This window comes from Erpetoichthys calabaricus, chromosome 17 (assembly GCF_900747795.2).
Source record: "Erpetoichthys calabaricus chromosome 17, fErpCal1.3, whole genome shotgun sequence".
Taxonomy (NCBI): Eukaryota; Metazoa; Chordata; class Cladistia; order Polypteriformes; family Polypteridae; genus Erpetoichthys; species Erpetoichthys calabaricus.
The window spans coordinates 15,195,171-15,221,486 of NC_041410.2; the positions used below are offsets into that span (position 1 = coordinate 15,195,171).

The 26,316-nt window shown below is 38.6% G+C and overlaps 1 protein-coding gene across 2 annotated transcripts in view; it reads left to right on the top strand.

Moving 5' to 3' along the window:
• The window catches only part of mapk6 (mitogen-activated protein kinase 6), an 87,658-nt gene that overhangs the window by 33,641 nt on the left and 27,701 nt on the right, over positions 1-26,316 (top strand). The window contains exons 1-2 of one of the 2 annotated variants that reach the window (XM_028823869.2): positions 11,639-11,786; positions 18,061-19,278. In XM_028823869.2, coding sequence (XP_028679702.1) covers positions 18,724-19,278 — 555 coding nt within the window. In that variant the 5' untranslated portion in view covers positions 11,639-11,786; positions 18,061-18,723. Of the gene's footprint in view, positions 1-11,638; positions 11,787-18,060; positions 19,279-26,316 lie in introns of those variants that run through there. The other variant, XM_028823870.2, reaches the window with a different exon arrangement.

Here is a 26,316-nt window from a genome sequence, read left to right on the forward strand (position 1 = left end):
TGAAGCAAAAAATTCAGAAATCAGAAAATTAGAACTTACAAAGAAATGCTCCAGATGAAATGAAAATAAACCACTGAAGAATTCTGTCTCCAGCCAGGCATTATATAGGCAGTGGGCGGTCCTTCTGTGGTGACATTGGTGGGGGTTCCATGCACAAAATACAAGGTTCATAAGGGAACAACTCATTACCTCAATAAAAGGATAAGTGTCTGTGTGTCTAGGTATCTGTGTGTCCGTCTTTGTCATTCCAACAGACCGCGGATCACAAATATTTGTAGTAATAGTAGCGCACATTAACACTGCTTTTACAAGTCCCATACCAAATGGAACATAACAGAGACATATGCAAGGCATTTTATTACTTCAAATATTTGTAATGTGTCATCTGTTGGTATGACAAATGCAATGCATGACAATATAGTCCAATAGATGGTGCACTGCAAACATTAAGGTTTATATAAAAATTAATTTATTTTGAAATCCTTTTGCAAGTTGGGATGAGAAGGTAAAGCAAATGGGTAGAGGTTTACCACCTTCAAATTGCAGAAGCACAGTGAATGTTATCAGAATGGGGCGGAGTCAGATGCAGGTGGGGCCAAATGTCTGAGTGTTACCATAGAAACAAGGTGCTCACCGGGTGATGCAGGATGATAGGGAGCAGATGCCCACCTGTTAGCATATTATGAGACCCTAATTCTCCATTCCGGTACAGTAAGGGGTGGTATTTGAATAAATAAATAATATCATCCACTTTAATAAAAGGATAAGTGCCTGTGTGTCTGTCTGTGTGTCCATTTGGTTGCTCTGTCTCAGTAATCAAAAAGGTGTCTCATCACAAACATTTTTAGTAATAAAAAGCATTGTATTTGTCATTCCAACAGATGGTGCATCACAAATATTACCACTGCTTTTATGAATCCCATAACAAATGGTACCAAATGGCATATAATGAAGAGATCCACATTGCATTGTGCACTGCAGACAGTAACGTTGGTGTCAATGTTGATAATTTAGATAATTTAGAATTCAACCCATCTTAGCAGATAGTAAATAATAAATAAAGAAGACAATATTAACACAAATGCGTCATTACAATAGACATGTGAATAATATTGCTGTAAAATAAACTTTAAAGAGACGCCTGTAAAGAATATAAACAGATGCCAGGGAACACACCATGGCAGAAACATGACACCAACGATGACTGGAGCAATAGTGCTAACTAGCCAATGTGCAACTGTGCCTCCTTAGCTTTGCTCTGCCATTTTAATTCAGTTCCACAAATCACACAGTTTTGTTGTATGGGGTTTATATATATATATATAATTTTTTTTTTTTTTTTTTTTTTTTTTTTTCTGACAGAGGGTAATACAAAAAATGATCTCCTTCTACAAGTGCAAAAAAACAGGAGGTCATTTTGATATCTGGTTTTAATAAAATAATAGTTGAATCCAATAGCAAGCTTAGATTTGCAATTTAAAAGCTGCAGGCTGGACTGTGCAATTAACGCTAAATGCCATGTTTTTAATACAATATGTGTCATCTTGTCGGTTTTCAGCTTGACCTTTTTATTCTGCTAGTGGGCACGCTTTGGTAATGAGTTTCTGTGACCTGAATAGTGATCTCACATGAAATATGAGTAAAATCTTAGAGTAAATGAAAACAAAGATAGACAGTTTGAAGCACTGTATGATATAACATTTGCTAAACTCCATTCCATTTGATTTCATTAGATTATTATTGTTAATGTTTTTTTTTAATTTTATACAAGGTTAAGAAAAATCATATATTTCCTATAATATGTCCATGTTGTGTACATATATCAGTACAGCTAAGCCAACATACAGGGTGTTACGGGATGCCCTACCAGAGAGTAGCTTTCTTGTCAACTGAAGGTTATTTATATAGCATATTTAAAGCAACTAAAAGCTGACCAGCATGCTTTATAACAATAAAAATGAGCAGCATATAATAAAGCAAGAGTAATGTTTAGAACCACATTCCTCAGAGTAAAAGTGATGATTTAAGAGCCAAACTGCAATCCATTGGTAGCCGGCCTAGAATTATAATTATATAAATATTCTGTATTTCAAGCCAAAGAAAGATGATGTCCACCTACAGGTGGAACGGTGGCCTTGAGGCTAAGAATCTGCCCCGAATCTGGAAGGTTGCTGGTTCAAATCCTATAACTGCCATAAGAGATCCTTCTCTATTGGACTCTTGAGCGAGACCCTTAACCTGAAAATTGCTCCAGAGGCGCTGTACATTTGGATGACCCTGCACTCTCACCCCGATGGTCATGCGAAAAGACAATTTCCCCTTGGGGATTATTAAAGTCTCTCTATTATAAAAGGAAATCCTGGGACGAGACTTTCTCGGAGATGATTTCAACTCCCGTGAGAGAGTTGCCAAGAGATTTTGACAAGTCTCGCCCTCCTCTCAAACATTTACAACCACACCCACGGACCAATCACTTCTCATTCGTGTGAGTGCTATTGTCAGACACCGTTCCTGCGCTCTCAGCTCCAAGCAGGGTCAGAAATAAAAGACAAAGAGTAGAAGACAAAGTAGAACGTCGTAAAGAGGTTCAAAAACTTTGGCATGATACACAAGCAGAGCAGGTTAGAGATTTTGAAAGTACTAAAATTCGAAAGTTTCAAAAGATTGATAGTAAAGATCACATTAGCGCTAACAAACGGAAATTATTACTCGGTGAAATAATGGAACCGCGAAAGAGCTTGAATATATGGACATAGGTGATATGACAGAAGTATGTAGATATTGGTTGGCCTTAAACTTTAAGTCGGAGACTTGTAGATCATCTAATTTGTGTTGCCATCAGGGAAAAGTAGTGTTTCTTCCCAATGAAGAAATCACAGGGACAAACAATCGAAAAAGTCAGTTTATTTATTAGAGAGAAAGAAACAATATTCATTCACAGGCAGTTATACATTGCGTTGTCATGATGTAGCTCCAAACACGGAATCAAAATTCAGTGCAATATTGATGAAAAGTTCATTCAAAAAATTGTTTTTACTAAAGTTTTACAGTAAAAGTGTACCCTACATTGGATCAAGCAGGCTTGAGAATGTTATAATATGCCATGTTACATTTGATAAGTTGTGTGCCTTGATTTTTGAGAACAACACATAAAAACATACCAGTTGCCAGCTGTCTGTTGTATGCTGTGGTGTACTAGGGGGAGCTTCAAGAAGAGAGATGTTGATTGCACTAAGTTGATCAGGTGAGCAGGACCTGTGATTGAAATGGAAATGGACTCTCTGGTGACAGTGGCAGAGAGAACGACACTATGCAAGCTGCTATCCATTATGGACAATGAACATCACCCACTATACACCACCATAAATATGCAGAGGAGTCTGTTTAGTGGTAGGCTGCTGTCATAGAAATGCAATACGGACAGATACAAAAGATCTTTTGTCTCCAGAGCTATTAGACTCTTTAACTCTTCCCAACAGGGGAGGGGAATGGCTGAGTTCTGATCCTAATGCTCCTTCTCTGCTCATAAGCTATATTAGGTATATTAGCTATGCACTATATCTGATATCTCACTATTTGGCCAATACTGTGTTACTTTTTCTTTTTTTGTTCCATATACAGTAAACCCTGTAAGCATAAGCCATGTCACTCTGTTTTATTTTACTTTAATATTGAGTCACTTTAGTATCTGTAACTTTAATATTATGTGCCACCTGTCACTTTGGTAGTAGTGTTATTTGCACAATTCTCACTGCACCGATATTATTTTATGCACCATCTAAATTACCTGCATTGGACTATAAGATTCTAAACCCAGTGTACTGTGATTGCACTATTTGTACAGTATTTATTTGTGTAGTCTGCGGTGGGCTGGTGCCCTGCCCGGGGTTTGTTCCCTGTCTTGCACCCTGTGTTGGCTAGGATTGGCTCCAGCAGACCCCCGTGACCCTGTAGTTAGGATATAGCGGGTTGGATAATGGATGGATTTGTGTAGTGTGTACTTAGATGTTTGCATATAACTTGATATAATTAATTCTTGGTTACTTGTACTTGAATTTCCCTCAGGATCAATAAAGTATCTATTTATCTATCTATCTATTGTGACCATCACGGGACACTCCAGCCACACACATAGGCAGAGAAATGAGTTCCACACACAGTACATGTTTATTAGGAGTGGAAAACATTTTACAGTACAGCACTTTGCCTTTCATTTAATTTCTTCTTTCCCCCTCTACTCCTCCTTAGAGTGCTTCGTCCTCTTCCTCCTGACTATGGCTCCAAATCAAGGCAGGCAGCTCCTTTTATGCTGCACCTGGGTGTGCACCAGGTGGCTTATTAGCAAGGCCTGGAATCACTCCCAGGTGAGGTGAAAGCCCCACATAGCAGGGCTCTGCTGTCTTTGCAAATATACCCCCCCCCCCCCCAACCCAGCGCCCCCATGGAACCCAACAAGGCTGCATCAAACTTCAACTCCCAGCGTGCCCTGCAGGAATCCATGGTGCCACAGCCACCCTCTAGTGTCCTGGGGAAGATAATACCTTGTGGATACTCTCTCCACATGTCCTATCTACCTATCTATCTATCTGTCTATCTTTCACTGTAGATTAAAAATACAATATCTGTCTATCTATCAATCAGATAGTGCCTTTTCTATCTTTCTATCTATCCATCTATCAATCATACAGTGCCTTTTCTATCTATCTATCTATCAATCATATAGTGCCTTTTCTATCTTTCTATCTATCTATCAATCATATAGTGCCTTTTCTATCTATCTATCTATCTATCTATCTATCTATCTATCTATCTATCTATCTATCTATCTATCTATCTATCTATCAGATAGATAGAATAGGCAGATAGATAGATAGAAAAGGCACTATCTATCTATCTATCTATCTATCTATCTATCTATCTATCTATCTATCTATCTATCTATCTATCTATCTATCTATCTATCTATCTATGTGTCTGTCTGTCTGTGTGCCTGTCTGTCTGTCTATCTATCTATTTTTCACTGTAGATTAAAAATACAATTAAAGAATGCAAAGATCTGGATGTTTGATTAAATTTGCCTGCCATGGGTGAGTATGCAGGCATGGAATATTGTCCCATGGAGAGATAATTCCTTCCAAGCACACATTGGTGCCCAGATAGGCTCCAGTAGAATGGATCAAAATATTTATTTTGTTACTATTTTCAGTATCACAAAATTTTTAGTATGTATACTATAATAAATTGAAGATTGTCATACATGAATGATCTGTTTGTCATTTAAATGTTTCAGTGACTACTGACCTATTCATATTTAAAGAAGGTGGTAATGTGGAAAGGTGCCTTAGTAATTGTTATCCTGCTTAATTCAGGAGGGCACTCATGAATGCAAATAGAAAATAAGGTGACTTCTGCCACGCCTTTAGAATGTGAATGGCTTCTTGAAAAGGGCATCGGTGCTTTTAGAAAGAGCACCATTATTTCCCTGTAAGAAATTACAGATTCATATAGGAATATTTTTTTCTTTTCAAAATGGAACTTGAATGACAGATTCATATAGGAATATTTTTTCTTTTAAAAATGGAACTTCGGTACCAGACAAGGATGCCCCTTGTCACCACTGCTATTTGCAGTCGCCATTGAACCACTGGCGGTCCACTGTCGAAATGCTTACCAGATAAAGGGGATTATCAGAGAAGGACTGTAAGAGAAAATTTCTCTATATGCAGATGATATAGTACTGTATACATCAGACCCACAAAATACTATGCCTGCAGTCTTAACAGCACTTACAGAATTTTAAAAGATCTCTGGTCTCAGAATTAATTTAAATAAAAGTGTGCTCTTTCCAGTGAATTCTCAAGCATACAATATTAGATTGGACACCTTCCCTTTTATCATCGCAGATCAGTTTAAATACCTAGGGGTAAATATCACAAGTAAACATAAAGCTCTTAATCAACAAAATTTTGCCATCTGTATGGAAAAAATTAAGTAAGGCTTGCAAAAATGGCCAACCCTTCATCTCACTCTAGCTGGAAGAATTAACATTGTTATGATGAATATCCTTCCTAAGCTTCTATTTTTATTTCAAAATATTCCAATATACATCAATAAATCATTTTTTAAGCAATTAGATTCAACAATAACCTCATTTATTTGGAACCTAAAACATCCACGTATCCAAAGAACGACCCTACAAAGACCTAAGACAGAAGGTGGCATGGCTTTACATAATTTTCAGTTTTATTACTGGGCAGCAAACATACAAGCTATAAAAGCCTGGACACAAATAGATGAACATACACAGGCTTGGTCCGCAATAGAAATAAAATCCTGCAGTACTTCTTTATATTCCCTGCTTTGTGCCCCAATAAATGCAAGTTATCGCCAATATACTAACAACCCAGTTGTGCTTCACTCACTCAGAATATGGAACCAATGTAGGAAGCATTTTAAGATGGAGAACCTTTTATCTGTGGCACCTCTGCATGAGAACCACCTCTTTCAACCCTCGCAAACATATGCAGTTTTTAATATCTGGAAAACATTTGGGATTAATTTGCTTAGAGATCTTTATATAGACAACATCTTTGCATCCTATGAACAATTACATTCCAAATTTAATTTTCCAGCAACAAATTTCTTTTTTATTTCTTTTCTGTTTAACTTTGTTAAACAGAACCTGCCTGATTTTCCTCATCTCGCACCCTCCTCTATGCTGGAAAAAATATTGATCAGTTTTGAGGACTCAGACAGCATTTCTGCAATATATAAAATTATTTTAGAGTCCCTCCCTTTCAAAGATCCAAGAGGACAATGAGAAAAAGATCTCTCACTCAACATATCAGAAAAAGAGTGGAAGGTAGCAATGCACAGAATTCACTCGAGCTCCATATGCGCAAAGCATACAATTATTCAACTCAAAATTATACATCGAGCACATCTGTCTCGCTTAAAACTGTCCAAAATGTTTCCAGGGCGAGATCCAACCTGTGAGGGCGGCACGGTGGCGCAGTGGGTAGCGCTGCTGCCTTGCAGTTGGGAGACCTGGGGACCTGGGTTCGCTTCCCGGGTCCTCCCTGTGTGGAGTTTGCATGTTCTCCCCGTGTCTGCGTGGGTTTCCTCTGGGTGGATTGGCGATTCTAAATTGGGCTGGGTGTGTTTGTGTGTGTCCTGTGGTGGGTTGGCACCCTGCCCAGGATTGGTTCCTGCCCTGTGTTGGCTGGGATTGGCTCCAACACACCCCCGTGACCCTGTGTTTGGATTCAGCGGGTTGGAAAATGGATGGATGGATCCAACCTGTGAATGCTGCAATCAAGTACCAGCCTCACTGGGTCACATGTTTTGGACCTGCGCCAAATTAACATCATTTTGGACCAAAATTTTTAAGTGCCTTTCAGACAGCCTTGGGGTCACAATCCCTCCTAACCCATTAACAGCCGTGTTTGGTGTACTTCCAGATGGGCTTAAAGTGGAGAAGGACAAACAAACTGTGATTGCCTTCACTACATTATTGGCATGCAGACTTATTTTGCTAAACTGGAAGAATCCTAACTCTCCTATTCTAAGTCAGTGGGTAACTGATGTTTTATATTATTTGAAATTGGAAAAAATCTAATTCTCAGTCAGAGGATCTGTGCAGACCTTTTTCAAAACCTGGCAGGATCCAATCAATAACATTTTAGAATAAGCTCTTAAAGCACTGAGGAGTAACTCTCTTCCCATTTCTTTTTCTTTTCTATTTATCTTTATCCGCCTATTAAACTCATCAATTTATGTATTTTTACAAGCTTTAAGTTTTACTCCATTGGCCATGCTCTCTTTCTCAGGGGTGGGTGGGGGTTGATTTGTTTACTATCCTATTTTTTGTAAACATTGATCTATTTGTATGGAATGATTACAATAAAATCAATAAAATTAAAAATAAAAGGAACTTGATTTTATGACAAAACACCCATTGACATGTGGAGTTAGGCCTCAGATCCCTTGGATCTTACTTCAGTTTCTTAATGGGATATCTCCTCTATGGAATCTCCATGTTGTCTTTTTGTTCGTAGATTTTGAGAAGTGGGCCTGGATTTGAATCTAGGGGCCTGGTGCAGTGAGGAAGCAAAGACAAGTATAGTACTGTGCCACTCTCTATGAAATACAAGTCAGGTCGGGGAACATGCACTGGTACAGCAAGTTGTCGCACCCAACAGATGACAAAACAGCTCAGGATCCCGGTTGGCAACCCCCAGGCAGACATGCGGTCCAGTACCACCCTCCGGAAATGACCATCTATTTACTGCAGCCAGGTATTACATGGGCATCCCCGTAGCTTGATCCAGTCGCTTGGGTCCTCAACAATGAGGGTCCTGTGAGCCAGATCACCCTTGGGGAATCCTGCCACATGGCCATAGTGCCTGAAGCTTCATGAGAACCTTAATGGGTCAATGAAGTTGACATCCATGGAAAAAATGTTATGTGAAGGCAATGAATATAATATACCTCTGTAGCAGTTATAAAAGTGACGTGTCTACTCAGAATGCAAAAATGGAGCAAATGAACTAAGAAAAAAACAGCTGAACAAGTGTTTGCCAGAGTTAGGAACATTGTATGTATTTCACTAAGGACAACATTATAAGCAAATGTATGAGGATAAATCAAAAAAGTAAAGGCAATTTGAAAATTACAAGGTGACTGCAATGGATAGAAGCATGTCGTTCATGATGGCTTATGGGTAGTCTGAACACTCAAAGTGCAATGCTCTGCCATTATTCTAGTTGAAGCCAAAGTCAAATTAACATGGACGCTCCACTGTGGGATTGCACCTTTGTTGAACAATGTGCTATAGTGAGATTTCTTTGGCCAGGAGGAGTAAAACCTGCTGAAATTCACAGAATTAATGAATGTACTAGTGTTAATAAATGTGCTAGTTTATGTATGTTTTTTATTCTGCTTAGTGGGTGAAATGCAACTCTTGATGTTTATATGCTGTTCTGTATTTCACTTGTATATGCTGTACTATATTTGTGGAAGAGGTTGCCTTACAGCTCCTGAAACCTGAGTTCAAAGTCCAGCTTAGGGTACTGTCTGTGTGTGGTTTGCATGCACTCCTTGTGTTTGTGTGGAGTTTTTCTCCAGCTGTTCTAGTTTATTTGGCAGATGCCAGTTAGGTTAACAGTGGCAATTGTAAATTGGCCCAGTGTACTGTATGTGAGTGTGCCCTATGATGGATTAGCAGCATTTCCATGGTTGGTTCCTGCCTTACATCTGATGTTTCTGTTTTAGATTCACTAAATGAATGGATGTAATTTACTTAGCTGGCACTTTTATACAAGATCTAGAGGTGTTTACGCTGCCAAGTGAAGTGACTCACTCATAAGATTCAAATAACAACCTAGTTGTTTACAATCCAACATCATAATCAATAGGTAGGTCACATTTTCTAACAAAATTTGATTTAACACTGTGCCTCTTGCAGTGAACACCGTGGCACATACTGTAGCTTTACAGATACAATAACATTATTTCACATTCCTTTAAAGTGTTTGCTTTCAATTGACTTGACTCATTCATTGTCACAGAGGAGACCATTAATGTGGGCTGAACCAGTGTCCTGGTGGTTTACTGGCCAACACCAAAGCTATTAGAGGGCCACTATGCCCTCTTAAAAAATGATTTATTATTCTACCTTATATAGTGTCTTTATATGTAGTTGACGGCAATTCTTTTTGCCTTGGTGTTTCATTTACGTCAGGGAGATGATTAAAGAAAGCAACAAGAAGGGACTGCTGCAGTTGCTTGTTTCAGTGAATATTGTCTTTGTCTATTCTGCTTACTTTTGTATGGATCTTTATTTTTACGAAAGTGGTGGGTGTTACAGATGTGCTGTGTTTCAGTGTCTGATAAAGTCTGCCTCCCCATTACTTTATCTGTATTTATTAAACTCTATAAGTACTGTTGTTTAGTGGCTTTAAAGCCAGAACTACAGCTTTAAAAATCACTCCCTAATGTCTCCATGACATTAGTGACAGCACTGGCAAACTTATAGTTTATAGGCCAAAACCTTAACTGGTAGGAAGACACACTGCCTGATAAATCTCTGCGATGAAATTCACTCTAAAGTATTTGTAGTATATTGTAAGTCTGGACTTTTGGGGATTCCGTAGTAATAAGGAATTATGGGTATTGGGGAGCTGTTAGGAAGTAGACAATAATAATAAGGCAATGTAACGTGAACTCAGAAATGATCTTAGTAAAAGGACCTGTTAAAGTTTATCACTTTGAACCTGTCTCTGTTGTCTTCCTTTTTATTAGTACAATATTATTGCCTATAGGTATAACAGTATTCTGTAAGTGTACTGATTTTAATTCATTATTCACATATGACTGCAAAGGCCCATTTTCAGCAGCCATTCCCTCAGTGTCCTAATGGTCAACTCACTTAGTTTACCATTAATTAGTCATTTTAAAAGCTAATTGGTTATTAGAGAAACCTTTGTAATTGCATTCTGGACTCATCTTTTCACTGTTAATAATACTGGTATTTGGCATTTATTTAAAGAAGAAGCCAACATAGTACCTGTAAGGTGTTGGTTTCTCAAACTGCACACTGGTGTACTTATTCTTTTATGAAGTTGCCCATCCAGGAGTTCCTCATCTTTGTCTGTCCTGATTAAATCCAGTTTGTCTTCTACTACCAAGGCAGCAATAGAAACTTTGTTTAAAATCTTCCATTTTTTTTGCACTCAGTCACATGGAATAACCTTTATTCGGCAAAAAATAAATAAAAAAAAAACAAAAAACTGACTGACATATTTCTTCAAAAAGCTGTGGCATTTTGGCCATTTTTGAACCCAGAACTGAACTTTAGGAATGTCAGTACCTTGCAACCCAAGTTTCAAAAGTGCTAATGCATTTACAAAAGTTTCTCTAATAACCAATTAGAATTTAAAATGACTAATGAAGGATACGTTAAGGGAGTTGACCATTGAGACACTTGAATGAATGGCTGCTGAAAATGGAGCTTTGCAGTCATATATGAATAATAAATGTAAAATCAAGCAGTAATAACCATTAGCAACGCTAGTAATGTATTGGCTGTATTTTTAAATCAAGTTAATGATATTATTGATACTAAACGTATTAATTTCTATGAAAAATATAAATATTTCTGGGTGGGTCCAGACTTTTGAGAGCTACTGTACATGCATTTATTATATGCAATTTAAGCGATTTAATATCGCGTTTTGTTTTTGTCACACGTCATTTGTGTTTTATTTTAATCATGCTGTATGTATATAGAAGATTATGTTTAAAAATATATTAGTAAGCGTAGAAGCCAAGGTGCTAGTAACGTGCTGGAAGGTAGAACACCAGCAAGAAAAGAATTAAATAATGAATTACATATGTTAATTATGTATTTTCTATCTTAAAACAGACAGAAAAATATGCTCACCATCAGGCAACTCTCCTGAACTGCCCATTTCTCGTGATAATAGCTCAAAAATAGATTAATCAAACGTGAAACTGCCCAGACTGGAAGCAAAGGTGTTGGATCGCGTCTTAAACAAATGCCGCTCAGCCGGCTTTTCAAACAGACCGCCTCCGACGAGCCTCTTACTGCGCGCTGGCCCCGCCCCTTCGCCGAGTGACGGAAGCACCCGCCCGCGGCTACGGTTAAGTCTCTTACCAACAGACTGAATGGCGATTGCGGCAGTGACAGAGGGCCGGAGGAGTAGTGGACCCAAACGGCTCAGTAAAAGCTAGGGAAGAACACTCAAATGACACAGATGTGCATAGTAAGTATGGCCCTAGGTCACTTTGACTTATATCGTATTTAGGATTATAGATTTTTTATCTCGCAAATGCCGTGTTCATTTCTGCCGGTTTGAGCGATCCTTTGTGTCTGTCTCCGTTTAAGTTACTCCCTTTGTGTTCAAGACGAAGGAGGTGGGGAAGGAGAGCGGCGACTCCTGCCGTATTAGTAGGACTTGGCGCTTTGTGTCTTATTCATATTGACAAATATTTGAAACTGTGGTTCGAGGCAGCACGTTAATGAGAACGGCCTTGGCAAGACTGCAGTGCGGCACTTTTAACGTGTCGCGGCCGAATGCTTTGCTTTAAAGCGCGCTGTTCCCTTATTCGTTTTTCTGGTTGTGTTGGTTGTTCAACGAATCTATCATTCTTTTAATTACAATATGTAGTATCACCAATTTTAGGCGTACTTTCACGAGCTCTTTCATTTCTTACGATCGTTTACAAACGGGGCTTTGTGCCTAGATTCGAAACGGTTACGTAGACGGTTTTTCTGTGAGCCGCAGTGAGGGAGCATGGTGAATTTTCGTCTGTTATGTGCCATTTTTTGCTAACGATGGAGGTATACTGTGTTTGTCATGTAGGATTTTTCGGAATATCAAACCATTTGCCTCTCCGATTAGGTTTTAGCTTTACTGCTTGAGGGCAAGTTAGCGGCGTAACTTGTTTTGTGAATTGCCATTGCTGCCTTGTACACGCTGGCGCTGCGGTGAAACTCGAGTTGAAACTGCGATACTGTCCATTGGTCGATGGGGTTGCTAGCGACCAACCTGTGTTCAGTTCTGCGCAGTGAGGCGCAGAGATTGTCCCGTAAGAACGCTCGCTCCATCAGAGCTCTGGTTGCCTTCTCACCCGACTACACACAGCCTATCACCGACCAGTCGCCTGCGTGGTCATTTCTCTCTGCAGTAGTTGATGGCAATTCTCGTTGCCGTAGTGTTTCATATATGCCAGACAGGTGATGGCAGAAAGTATCGAAAAGTGAAGCCTGTTTTTGTCCGTGTTTCATGTTTTCGTACGGATCTTTAGTAAAATAAATAAAGTGTCGAATGTTAGAGGTGCGCTGTGTTTTAACTGCAAGTCACCCCCAACCAAAAAAATCTTAACTGCATCTTTGTAAGTAGTGCTGTTTAGTGAATAGCAGCTGGGACTACAACTGTAAAAGTGTTCCCCGTGACAGTCCAATACAAAAGAAGTAACTTGTTTTGGTCATTCTGAAGGGAGCTATACATGCACTCTTGTTTGAGTGATGTTAAGGTCACTGCGTAGGTTTAGTCATAATGGAACGAGAAGTTGTTGGTCATGAGGGGCTGATTGTTGATCGCGCTGAATTTCCGCAGGTGGCTTCCGTAAGCAACACGTCACTCGCGAAACGAGAAAGTTACAAAAAAAATGAGTCATCGCTCTTAGAAAAAAAAAAAAAAAAACGATCATAGTTTGGGGCGGCCGGATGCAAATAAAATGAACGTTTCATCCGCCTCGCGGAAGTCTAAAAGTGCCTGGAGTGGCGGTAGTTGTAAGCGTGCGATCTCCTCCTCCTCCACAGTCAGAGCGGCTTAGTTCCTTTTCATATATTAACCGATGTCTGGTATAAATTAGGAAGTGAGCATCTTAACAGCTGCGAGCTCTCCCATTAAGAGAGTGTTCTCCAGCACAGGTTCCCACGTTGGCACTGTGGTATTTTTATTTAATTTTTGGCTTATTGAACTGTGCGATTCTAAGAGCGTTCTTGCACTTTCCTAATCCTACGCATGTTCAAATCGTTTGCAGCCTATCAGGATAGTTTAGATTGAATTTATTAAACAGTTTTTATTTGTAACATTTGGGCATTTGTTTGATGTATACCACATGTGTCACAGTACATTCTGCTAAACAAATATCTTCCTAAAAACTACTTTTCAGTTGGTAAAAAAAATAATAGGTGCATCTCACCCACCTTCATTTACCTACAGTGCTGTCTTGGTATAGATTATGATTTGATATACTTTGTTAATCCCCATGGGGAAACTTGTCTTTTTGCCTGACCTTTTTTCTGGGGGTGAGAGCTCTGGGTTAGTCATCTTCAGGTTAAGGATCTTGCACAAGGGTCCAACAGAGTACAATCCCCTTTGGAAGTAAGAAGATTTGAACAGGCAGCCTTCCAGATAGATACCTGTGCTGATGAGGTGTAATGAGACTTTGCGTTCGCCTTATTTCTTTATCATCTTTGTCTCTATAAACTGTTTTGCATGGCTGTGCAGTAATTACATAGAACTAAAGGAAAAGTCTATAGACACATATGGAAGGTTATTAAAAAGCTTCACCCAGTTTTTGTAGTAGTGGTGGTGTAGTGTAGAAAAAGAACTCTTGTCCAAGCTAGTCTTCTCTTCCTGCATGTTACGTGTCATATGTGAATTAGTCAAGAAATTTACAACATATTATGTAAAGGAGAGAGCAGCTAGGTAATCCACTCACTTTCAAATCCTCTGGTGGTGTCAGGGTTGTCTCTTGGGAGCATCTACAGGCTTCCAGTTTTCTAGTCTCTGGGATAGTATAACACTGTTTACTAGAAAGCCCAAATAGCTTCAGCATGATGGTGTAACATTTAAAACCGGCCTAAATTGTCCAACACAAGTTTGGTGCTGAGACTGGAAAATATAGGTAATTTAAGCCAGCAGCCCTACCACCTGCTCTTTAGAACAGGTAATCCACCTGAAGCTGAGCATGTTTAGGCCTGGCGAGAACTTGTATAGGAGACCAACTAGGAAAAGTTTGGATTGCTGCTAGAAGAGTTGTTGGTTGGTGCTTGCCTTCTGTTCTGTATGTGGATCCCAATGTCCAATTGCAGAGACCAGATCACTGTGCTGTAAAATGGTGCTGTCCTTCTGATGCGACATAAAACCGAGGTGTTGGCTTTCTGTGTTTATAAAAGATCCCTGGGCATCTTTCGAAACGAAGAGTGTTTCCCAATGACCTCACTTATTTGCCCACCACAGCCTTGTCCTTTTTTTGCCATTTACTCATACCCGGCCTCTAAGTGGAAAACTCTTCCCTCTTCACCACCTATTAGCTAATGTGTGGTGATCATACCGGCACAAAATGCCTGTTGTCATATCATCCAGGTGGATGCTGCACATCGGTGGTGCTGGTGGTTCCACATTGTCTATGTGAAGTGCTTCAAGTGTCTAGAATGTGCTGTGTAAATGTAACCATCTATCTGTCTGCACACACAAATGTTCATTTTTGTTATGCCTATTTACTCAACTGGTATGTCTGATTTGCTCTCAGAACTTTGAACATTTTGATTTTGTACTCCAGTACAAATTAGACCATGAATAACAGTAAACCCTGTCAAGATGCAATCAAAAAGAATTTAAATGTAATTGTCGCAAGTTTGGTGATTACTGAGCAGCCTGTCTGCTTTTAAACTTGGATAGAAAAATCTCTTGTTAGCAAGGTCTTATTTTTTATTGTTGGTATTGCTTCCACTATAACATATTTGCTTTATGTAGTAAGGTGGGATCTTGTTTTATTACAAATAGAATCTTGATGATGCTGAGTTCCCTATATGCTGCTTATTTAGAAAGAATGGATAAAACCATTTACTTCTATCCAACCACTTTCTGAACCATTGTATTTCAGTATATGATAGCAGAACCAGAGTCCTTCTCTGTGGCTTCTAGACAAGATGCTGGCCTATCCTAGAGCAGTCTTATGTACACTTAAACCTTTGCTCATTCTTTCAGTGATGATAGGTGTCCTTTCTATTCTTAAGCCTGATGTAACCACCATAGGCGCACTGGCCCATCACAATCCTGGACTGGAGTACATGGATTTAAAAAGTGACCGGTGTCGAACAAACAATGTAATCCTCTTCTTAGAACATTAAAAATAATGATGGGTTGTGCAAGTGTTCATAGTCTTGAATTGTTACTTGGTTTAACAGACTTGTGCTTTAATTCTCCCATATAATTCTTCTTGAGCAAGTGTCTATTGATGTTACACACATATAGATAGGAATGTTTGCCCAATCCTACATTTCAGAATGTCCAGCCTATTGGTTGTGTCATGAGGTCCGCTGCCATGATGAAAGATAAAATCTAAAACTTGAGAAAAACATTATTTTTTTCCTCCAGCAGGAAACAATTCTATATTCTTCTTCATCCAGTTTCCCTTCCATTTGTCTGAAGTCAGACATCACAGCAGAATGTTTCTTTCAAAGTCCTTAACAGAAGCTCTTTGGGTGGTTTCATATTGCAGTTTTTTTAACTTCTGAATAAGCAAAATATTCTGCTGCTGTATACATCATCAGATGACTAATTATTTGTTTTCCGAGAAATGATTTTCTTCTTGTCAGATACTTTAGGGAGTGCTAGGATATATTAATGCAAATACACCTTGATTATCTTTTTACATAAAGCACCATGGGTCATTCAGGGTTGCCCTTGGTTTTGTGGGGCCTGTCTAAGTAGTCTTCTGATTGGTAAACTGTGGTAGTTTGGGAACTGGTTTTTAAATTGATCTTGCTTGTTTATGTAAGGCATATGAAATATTTTTTCTTAGAAATATCTTAATCTCCACATCCCCGTAAGTTGATCATGGAGGTCTTTTGAAATCTCCTTGTTAGATGGATGTTCTTTTCATTTTTACTAGTGGGCTTTGCTCCCTGCTCACTTCCCTCGCCAACCCCCGTGCCTGTAGCCTCTTTGCGGTTCACGTATGGGAATGTGAATGTACAATTTACTAACTATTTTTACATTACAGTGAGTAATTAACCATATTAAAAAAGAGTAAAACGTAATAATTTGAAAGTAAATTGTTTCATGTTGCGTTAGTTATTCGTTCCGTAATATGATTTTTGGTCTGTTTGGCTTTGAAATTAACACGCAAAAACTTTTTAAACTTTTACTGTAAAACTTCAGTAAAAACAATTTTTTGAATTAAATTTTCATCAATATCGCATTGAATTGTGATTCTGTTTGGACTTTCATTGTGACAACGTAACGTATAACTGCCCCTGATTGAATTTTGTTTCTCTCTGTTAAATAAAACGACTTTTTCAAATGTTTGCCCCTGAGATTTGTTAATTGTCTTTGCAAAAGCTATTCTAATGGGAAACTGTTAACGTTTTAATACGAATGACATATCAAGATCTCCTTTGATGTCTAATGTTATCCCCTGAAGATGTACTTCATTACGTTTCTTGGATACATCCTTCTTTCTAGAGTAGTTCAGCCAGTGGAAGACATGACAGTGTTAACAGTTGTAGATAGTCTAAGGGATATTGGAAGTTGATGTTTTCATCTTCCGCACCATCACCACCAACTGTTTCTGCATAGTCTATTCATACGCATTTAACCAATTTGCTGTGTAACCGATTGACATTTTTGACGTTTATTCGTTTGACTTCATTTCTTGGTGCTAAGATTGCCCGTGTACTCATTTTTATTGTTGATAACCCTTCGTGATGAAATTCTTTAACAAGATTTGGATATAATACATCTTCTTTAATTGGGAACTTAAAGTGAGGAAAACGTTAAATTTTATAACAGCTGAGAGAGCAAGAACAGTGTCTGTCAAAAGCATTCACACGAATGAGAGGTGAGATTACCGTGTGTATGGTTCAATATGGTTGAGAGGAGGGCGTAACTTGCAAACATCTCATGGCCAAAGTCTTGACTTGCAGGACTTGAAAAAATCTTCCAAAAAGTCTCGTAGCCGGATTTTTTTTATATAACGTAGAGATATGTGCTCTCCTGCAAGAAAGGCTAACGTTCTCCTTAACCCTCACAAAGTCTTCAAATGCTGATTCCATGCTGTGCATTTCGGGTCATTTTGGACCCAATTCTGACACTTTTGTTTTGTGCCCAAGATGATGTATTTTTCACAATGAACCCGTTTTATTTTTTTTTTTCTTTAGGTGATTGTGTGCTGTAATTGTAAATATAGGCTAAAAAAATTCTATGGTGTCTTTCGTTTTTGCCTAAAATGTGAAGTTTTTGAAAGGATGTGTACGATTTTTACGTATAACTTTTGAGAAGATGTTTGTATGTGTGTCTTGTTATTCAAAGATGTTTCTTGTCTTGTCTATGCTGGTGGGTGGGTCCTTAACCCCACCAACACCCTGTATTGAAGTAAAGATGTTCACAAAATGCGTGTCTGTTCTTATTAAAATTGTCAATTAGTATGGAGTATTTTAAATCAAGTGTGTGTTGATGGCTACTGATTCTCTTAAGCTTTTCCTCTAACCTGTTTTTATTCTTCCCCTCTCTTTTGTAGGTAACCCAAGTTTAAAATGGATGATAGCTTCGATTGTGACTGTGGTGAGCTGGAGCCACCCGATCATTAACAAAACAGACTCTTTGTAAGACAAGCTGCCACAGATCCGTATTGCTACAAAGTAATAATAATTCAAGCCCATAGTGCTTCCTAGCACTGTAGAATGACGCTGCTCAGGACCAGTCTAACACTGAATGTATCTGCACTGCTAGGAGAATGCGAGTAGAAGCTTTTTATATTTATTCATTTTTGTGTTAAATGTTGACCGTTGGCTACAGTCTAAGTTTTCATTCCATCACAGTCTTTCAAACACTAGTTGAAAAAGTCTGAAGGAGTTACTGCACTTTTTGAACTATGGTAAATACCTTTTGAAATTGGTATACTGTAGTTCACTTTTTTCATTATGCTAATTGGAGGACAGTTAATAATTTGAATTCTTCTCAAACCAGCTACTTGATTTTTTTTTTTTTTTTTTTATGTTCCACTTTTAAACCTTTTTTGTAGGGTGAACCTTTATGGGTTAAGGTGCAGGATCTTTCTGGAGGGTTTTTCTTTCATTTTCTTTTTTTTTTTTGTCTTTTCTACTTTTTAGTTTTTTTTTTGTTTTGTTTGTACCCTGTGTTTAGAAACAACATCCAAATTACTCATTTGAATCTTGCTGAAATGGCAGAAAAATTTGAAAGTCTAATGAACATTCATGGCTTTGATTTGGGCTCCCGCTATATGGATTTGAAACCACTGGGCTATGGTGGCAATGGGCTAGTTTTTTCTGCAGTGGACAATGATTGCGATAAAAGAGTGGCAGTGAAAAAAATTGTCCTCACAGATCCCCAGAGTGTCAAGCATGCCTTAAGGGAGATCAAAATCATCAGACGCCTTGACCATGACAACATTGTGAAAGTGTTTGAGATCTTGGGACCCAGTGGAAGACAGTTGACGGAAGATGTCAGTTCTTTAACTGAGCTGAATTCTGTGTATATTGTTCAAGAGTACATGGAGACAGACTTGTGCAAGCTCTTGGAGCAGGGTCCCTTGCCCGAGGGGCACGCAAGACTGTTTATGTATCAGCTACTCCGTGGACTCAAGTATATCCACTCGGCAAATGTCCTACACAGGGATCTCAAGCCTGCCAACCTTTTCATTAATACTGAGGATCTGGTGCTAAAAATTGGAGATTTTGGTTTGGCCCGTATTATGGATCCTCATTACTCACACAAGGTAGGACTTGGAGTTTTGAGTTTTGCCGTCGTATATTAATTTTATTGTGTCATCTTGCATTCTTTGAACTTGTCACAGTTTTGAACATGTCACAAATAGTTTTTTTTTTTTTAACTTGCATATTTATTTGAATGAAAGTGCTGGTGCTTGTAAAGAATTTTTTGTTTTACTCTTCTGCCAAGAGGGCAGATGTAACATTTAATACGCATGAACAAAGGTGGGAAAAGTTAAAAAGTTCAGATAGCAGAAAGTATGTAGTTTTGTGAAATTCCTAGTCGTTGGAATGTCGAAAGACTTCATTGCTGTAATGGGAGTGTGAGAAGGGAAGTCCTATTTCCTGAAAGCTCCATAACACTTTCCTTGACTGCAATATGAAAAGACTCGAGTGATTTGTTTAATTGCTTTTTTTTATTTTTATTTTAAGCGGAAATACCTTCTGTGTACTATTAAGATTGAGTTTAAAATTTAATTGGCAGGCAGTGAATGAGTAGCAAGGTGGGGAATTCAGGAGGTCAAAAAGTGATTTCCTTTTTTTGTGTGTCCTGTTGGAGTTTTATATATAAAATGGTTGTGTTTTTTGTTTTGTGAGTCAAATTGCTTATACAGTAGCAATCTCTTCCCTTGGGAGCTCATGAATCCTGTAACACATGGAGCATGATTTATTGCTTTGTTAACTCCAATTGTTTAACGTGTCTTACTGTTTATAACAAGTAGTGCTAGGGTGTTGTACCGTGTTAGCCATTCCAGCTTGCCTGAAGAAGGGAGGGGCCTGAGTTGCCTCGAAAGCTTGCATATTGTAATCTTTTTAGTTAGCCAATAAAAGGGGCCATTTTGTTTGACTTTTCACTATGTTTATAACAAGTAAAACTGACAGTCTGGAAATATTTTTTGAACATAAGCAAATAAGACCATTGCAGGCCTCTTAAAAGAAACTGAAGAAAAATAGAATCAGTTTTGGATTAAAATTATAAGACTACTCCATAGTACTAGGGTGTTTACATCTTGCCTGAAGAAGGGGCCTGAGTTGCCTCGAAAGCTTGCATATTGTAATCTTTTTAGTTAGCCAATAAAAGGTGTCATTTTGCTTGACTTTTCTCTAAGAATACTCCAAAAATTATAAATTTTGGATGTGGATTATCTGGTACAACAACTGATTTGTTATCATCTGGGATTAGACGGGTGCCTCAGCCCAGTTACCTTCCTTCACTTTTTGTGTAGTCTTAGGCATTCTTATAGGTTATTCATTAGCACTATTTTGTCCTCATTGCTTCCCCGTTTCCTTTAATTGTTCACCTTTTGTCACATATCCTGTGAAATTTGAATTTCCCCTTGGGGACAAAATATAATCTAATTTAAGGTATCCTCAAACTACCTCACCTTCATCCGCCCCACCGTGCAGCTGGCCTCCTTTTACACTAATCCTTTCTCAACTGGGCACTTGCCTTTCAGTCCTTCCAGCTACTGAGCTGCATGTCTTTGATTGGCCAGTGAGGTGGTTTAAGATCAAACACACCACTGTGGTTGGAACTGAGAAATGCATTCTGGGACAAATAAAGTTCTGTCTGTCTCATGACAAGTTCATGGTTCAAGATTAATTTGAAGAAATTTCCTCTAGGATTGTACTCTGCTTTAGTTTAAGTCCTTCTTTATGTGTCTCATAGTCATTTACATACCTAGGAGATATATTTACATGACTTTAATATACAACAAGCTGCCGTAATATGTTAAGCACTACCTTAATAACGGACTACATTTTCATCTAATACTGGCTGGGAGAATTAATGTGAACATTTTTGGAGGATATTTACTTTATTTCTTAGTGCATTCAAAAATTTTCAACATTGTTTTAAAAAAAAAAAAAAAAAAATGAATCGGAAAGAAATGAACCTGTACCCACTGCAGAGGAAATCCTACGCTAACTCCATCCTGTGCATTCTGCTTTGTGTGCCAGTTACCCTTGCAGGCATTAAAGTAGAAATCTGGTTTACCAGTACCAGCTCAGAGACACGAGGGGCTACTTTTAATTGCACTCTCGTGAGACAGTAACACTCCCATAATCTCTGATGTAGAAATTTGCATGTTGACAATCTATTCATACGTTCTGAACAACTGAAACCTCAAATTTATTTATTTTTTTAACATTTGGTTTGCTAAATGCAAATTTGAAACTTTATTAAAAGGAATATGGACAGCATTCCTGACTTTTTCTTTGCTGTCTTTTGTAGAAATGTATACATTCTAGTTGTGATATTGCTATAGGTATATCTCCTGACAATACCAGTGTTTTCTAAAGTCGATTTGATACAGTGTCAAGAATTTACCTTTTCGCTCAATTTTTAGATAATGAATAGAATTTCATGCTCAATAAAATACCTCATCATCCTGTGCAATACATGGTGCCACGTAACTTAAAATGTACACTGCATATATTTCTCGAGTCAGAATATCAATTATATTTACAGGTCAAACCCCAAATTTCAGACACTTGATTCAATGAGTCATATGTTTTGGGAATGTCCTGCTCAGATCTTACTGGAATAAAATCTTTATCGAATAAACTTGGGCTCAGAGTAATTCATAAGAAAGCATTTGATGAGGTGCCACATGACAGGTTGGTCATCAAATTAAAAGAAGTGGGAGTTCAGGGTGATGTTTTTAGATGGGTGCAGAATTGGCTCAGACACAGGAAGCAGAGGGTGATGATGCGAGGAACCTCATCAGAACTGGGCGATGTTAAGAGTGGTGTCCAGCAGGGGGCAGTGCTAGGGCTGCTGCTATTTTTAATATATAGTAGTTGATTACCCAGTGGCTTTTCTCACTGAGTGCAAGGGAAAAAAATAAAATGTAGTCTATAAGTTATTAAACGGTAAAACATTAACATTTAAGAAGTAAAGATATATTGAGCACTACTGGAGTGGTTTGGGGTAAACTACATTTTAAAGGCGCTATAACACAACAGGTAAGTAGTACTAACAGCAACTAAAATCTATTTGGACTATCTCTCAGTAGTAGATCCCTTGTGAAAGGCGCTACACGACTGCTGTGGTATAGAAATTACATTTTCTATGTGATCGTCGAAATTTCTGCCTGACAACCTTCCACTATGTGCCTGTGATTTACATCTTAAAATAATTCATCACAAAAGCAGCCTTGAATGTTGCGGGGTTTTAGTGACCCGAATTCACCTTAAGGGGACAGTAAGTAGTAGTGCAGGGTAATTTACAAACAGAGTCCTGCTTCGATGGCGCAGATTACACTCATTCACAAAGATTTCCACTCTCCCAGGAGCCGACGGGGCACTTGAAGTGTCATAAACCGTGCGAGAAGAGAGGACGCTGCCCGAAACTGCGAAGCTCTCGACCCCGCGGAGCAGCCCGATATTCCGCACCTCCCAGCGTCCACTTTGTTCTCACGCACATTGTTTACAGCTTGCCGCAGTTAAAAAGTAGAAAGACGCAAAACTGTTTTCCTCATCTCTTCTACTATCAAGTACTGCCAACTAAAAAAAAGTTACAATGTGGCAGTTTCCGTGACAGTTACGTGGACGAGTAAATAAAACTTGTCTGTCAGAACACGCCTGGCGGCGGATGGCTCAGCACTGTAGTCCAGAGAGGAGGGCTGGGAGAGGACGATGCAGGTTGCACTTCTATGGGATAGATCAGCGTGTTTGTGTTTACTTCTTTTCAATATCAGTAAAATAACTCTTACACAAATAATAATTCGTAAAGACGATATAAAAATGGCGTTCACAAACGAAGTGATTAGTTCCTGTATTATAATATGTTATGTGGTCATACGTAATTTCCATATCGTGTGGTCCTACGTAATTTCAGTTTCATACGTAATTTCCATATCACATGGTCATATATAATTCCCGTTTCAAACGCGAAAAGAATTTTTTTAATATATAATAATAGATAGATAAATGATTTAGATAGGAATATAAGTAACAAGCTGGTTAAGTTTGAAGATGATTCCAAATTACAGTATCTGCTAATCCACCTATCTTGGTATCCATTATATCATTACAGAAGAACTTGGATAGCAGATAGGCCTGGGCAGATTTGTGGCAGATGAAATTTAATGTCAGTAAATGTAAAGTATGACATGTAGGAAGGAAATATGTGAGGTTTGAATACACAACGGGAGGTCTGAAAATCGAGAGTACACCTTATGAGAAGGGTTTAGGAGTCATAATGGACTCTGAGCTATCGACTTCCCAACAGTATTCAGAAGCCATTAAGAAGGCTAACAGAATGTCAGGTTATATAGCACCTTGATGTGTGGAGTACAAGTCACAGGAGGGTCTATTCAACTTTTATAACACACTGGTGAGGCCTCATCTGGAGTCTTGGGTGCAGTTTTGGTCTCCAGGCTACAAAAAGGACACCGCAGCACTAGAAAAGGTCCAGAGAAGAGTGACTGGGCTGATTCCAGGGTTGCAGGGGATGAGTTAGGAGGAAAGATTAAAAGAGCTGAGCCTTTACAGTTTAAGCAAAAGGAGATTAAGAGGAGACCTGACTGAAGTGTTTAAAATTATGAAGGCAATCGGTCCAGTGGATCAAGACTGTTATTTTAAATTTAGTTAATCAAGAACACGGAGACAAAGTTGGAAACTTGTTAAGGGTAAATTTTGCACAAACATTTAGGAAGTTTTTCTTTACACAAAGAATGATAGACACTTGGAATAAGCGACCAAGTAGTGGGGTAGACAGTAAGATGTTAGGGACTTTAAAAACTCGACTTGATGTTTTTTTAGAAGAAATAAGTGGATAGGACTGGCGAGCTTTGTTGGGCTGAATGGCCTGTTCTCGTCTGGAGTGTTCTAATAAATCTCTAATATTTCTGCTTGATGAACAATCTGTTTTGATAAATTACACTACACTGTTAAAATGTTATCTTGCCCAGACAGTAAAATCCTAACCAAGCTACCATAAAACAATGGGGAAGGGATCTTCTTTATTACAACAAATTAGAAATATGTTATGGACTTGGAATTTTGTTTTAATAATCGGAAAGGCAGTTGTGGATATTAAAAAGTTAAATGAACATGCAGAACTATTGCTAATTCTTTGTATATTTTAGTATGTTTGACTAGGGTGGAGTGGTGGCTCAGTAGCTAAGGATCTGCACTGGTATCTGAAAAGTTATTGGCTCAAATCATATTATTCTCTGAAGGGGATCCTACTCCATTGGGCCATTGAGCAAGGCCCTTGACATGAAAATTGCTCCAGGGGTGTTCTACAATGGCTGACCCATCCATCCATCCATTTTCCAACCCGCTGAATCCAAACACAGGGTCACGGGGGTCTGCTGGAACCAATCCCAGCCAACACAGGGCACAAGGCAGGAACCAATCCTGGGCAGGGTGCCAACCCACCGCAGGACACACACACAAACACACCCACACACCAAGCACACACTAGGGCCAATTTAGAATCGCCAATCCACCTAACCTGCATGTCTTTGGACTGTGGGAGGAAACCGGAGCGCCTGGAGGAAACCCACGCAGACACGGGGAGAACCTGCAAACTTCACGCAGGGAGGACCCGGGGAAGCGCAATGGCTGATCCTGTACTCTTAAACCCCCCACCCCCAAAGGTCATGTGAGAAACCGATTTCCCCTTCGTGTTGTACCGTGTTGGCCTTTACGAATGCAATAATAAGTCAAGCAAAATGACCCCTTTTATTGGCTAACTAAAAAGATTACAATATGCAAGTCTTCAAAGCAGTTCAGGTCCGTTCTTCAGGCAAGATTTAATCCATTTGGGATTAAAATAGTATTTCAAATCAAAGTAATTACTTCATGTTGAAATTGATTGCAAGATGAGTAAAGGAGGAGGTAACTGAATAAGATGTAGTACTCTTAAGTCTAACTGATTTATAATTTATTCATTGTAATGAAGTGCCTTAAAATCAATAACCTTTAAAAAGGAACTGAACAGTCACCCTCATGATTTATTGCCCAATGCTTTCATCTTTAGGCAACATTGCATTAAGTTTAGTTTCACTGTACAGTTGATTTAAATTTAAAAGTAGGCTGACTTTTTTTGGATTCAGCAAAGAATGGTCATATGTTAAAGGGAAATGAATGTAAAATTTCAGTGTTTGCCTTTCTGCTTTTCTGTCATCTGTAAATAACATAGGTAAAATGTTTAACTAAGAAAACTGCAGTATTTTCCAAGGCTGATTCACATTCGGGTAGGGGCACTCTTGTTAGGAGGTTAAAATGTTCCATAACGTATTGCATTTCACTTTTGACAGATAAGGGGGAGATTTCATTGGAGTGTTAAAACTGTGTGTGTGATTTTTTTTCTTTCTTTTCTTTAAAGCTAATTAGAACAATAGACTGTATGTGTGTTTCTCGTTTTTCACATTTTTGTGCTGTTAGGGATTAGAGATTAGGAGAGAAAAAGAATATTTGACGTACAAATGGCCTGATAAAAACAATTTTCTCTTTTATGTTTGAAGTCCTGCTTACTCCTTATTTTGTGGTGTGGCCTTGTGCCCGGTAATATTATTTCAAATCTATAAACAGCAGTGTGCATTGCAGTGCCAATTTTGTGGCTGTGCTGCTTTCGCTGCTATTCTTCAAATGATGAATTTCATATTTGCAACACGCCAGACTCTGCGATACTCTAACAAATCATTAGGTTTGGGGAAGGTTTGGCTAATGCCTTTATCTAAGGTCCCCTATAGATGCAGTTCCAGTACAGGCAGGTTAAGTGACTTGCTTAATCTCACACCACGGGGCAGAGTTTAACGCCTGGTATATCTTAACCATTACACCATGTTGCCTGACAATAATGCAGTAGAATGTTTTGCTAATGCCTTTATCTGGGTAGTTGCTATACACTGCTATTGTTCACACACGTTTCCAGGATTGAGCACAGACAGGTTGTGTTGTTTGCTCATCTTCACACAGTGAGTCACAAGTGGGAAATGAACCAACAGCCGTTTGTTTTAAAGATAAAGTGCGCCTTAGCCAGACTGTAATGTCATGATTTATTACAGAATGTTGGCTTGTCTTCTAAAGTA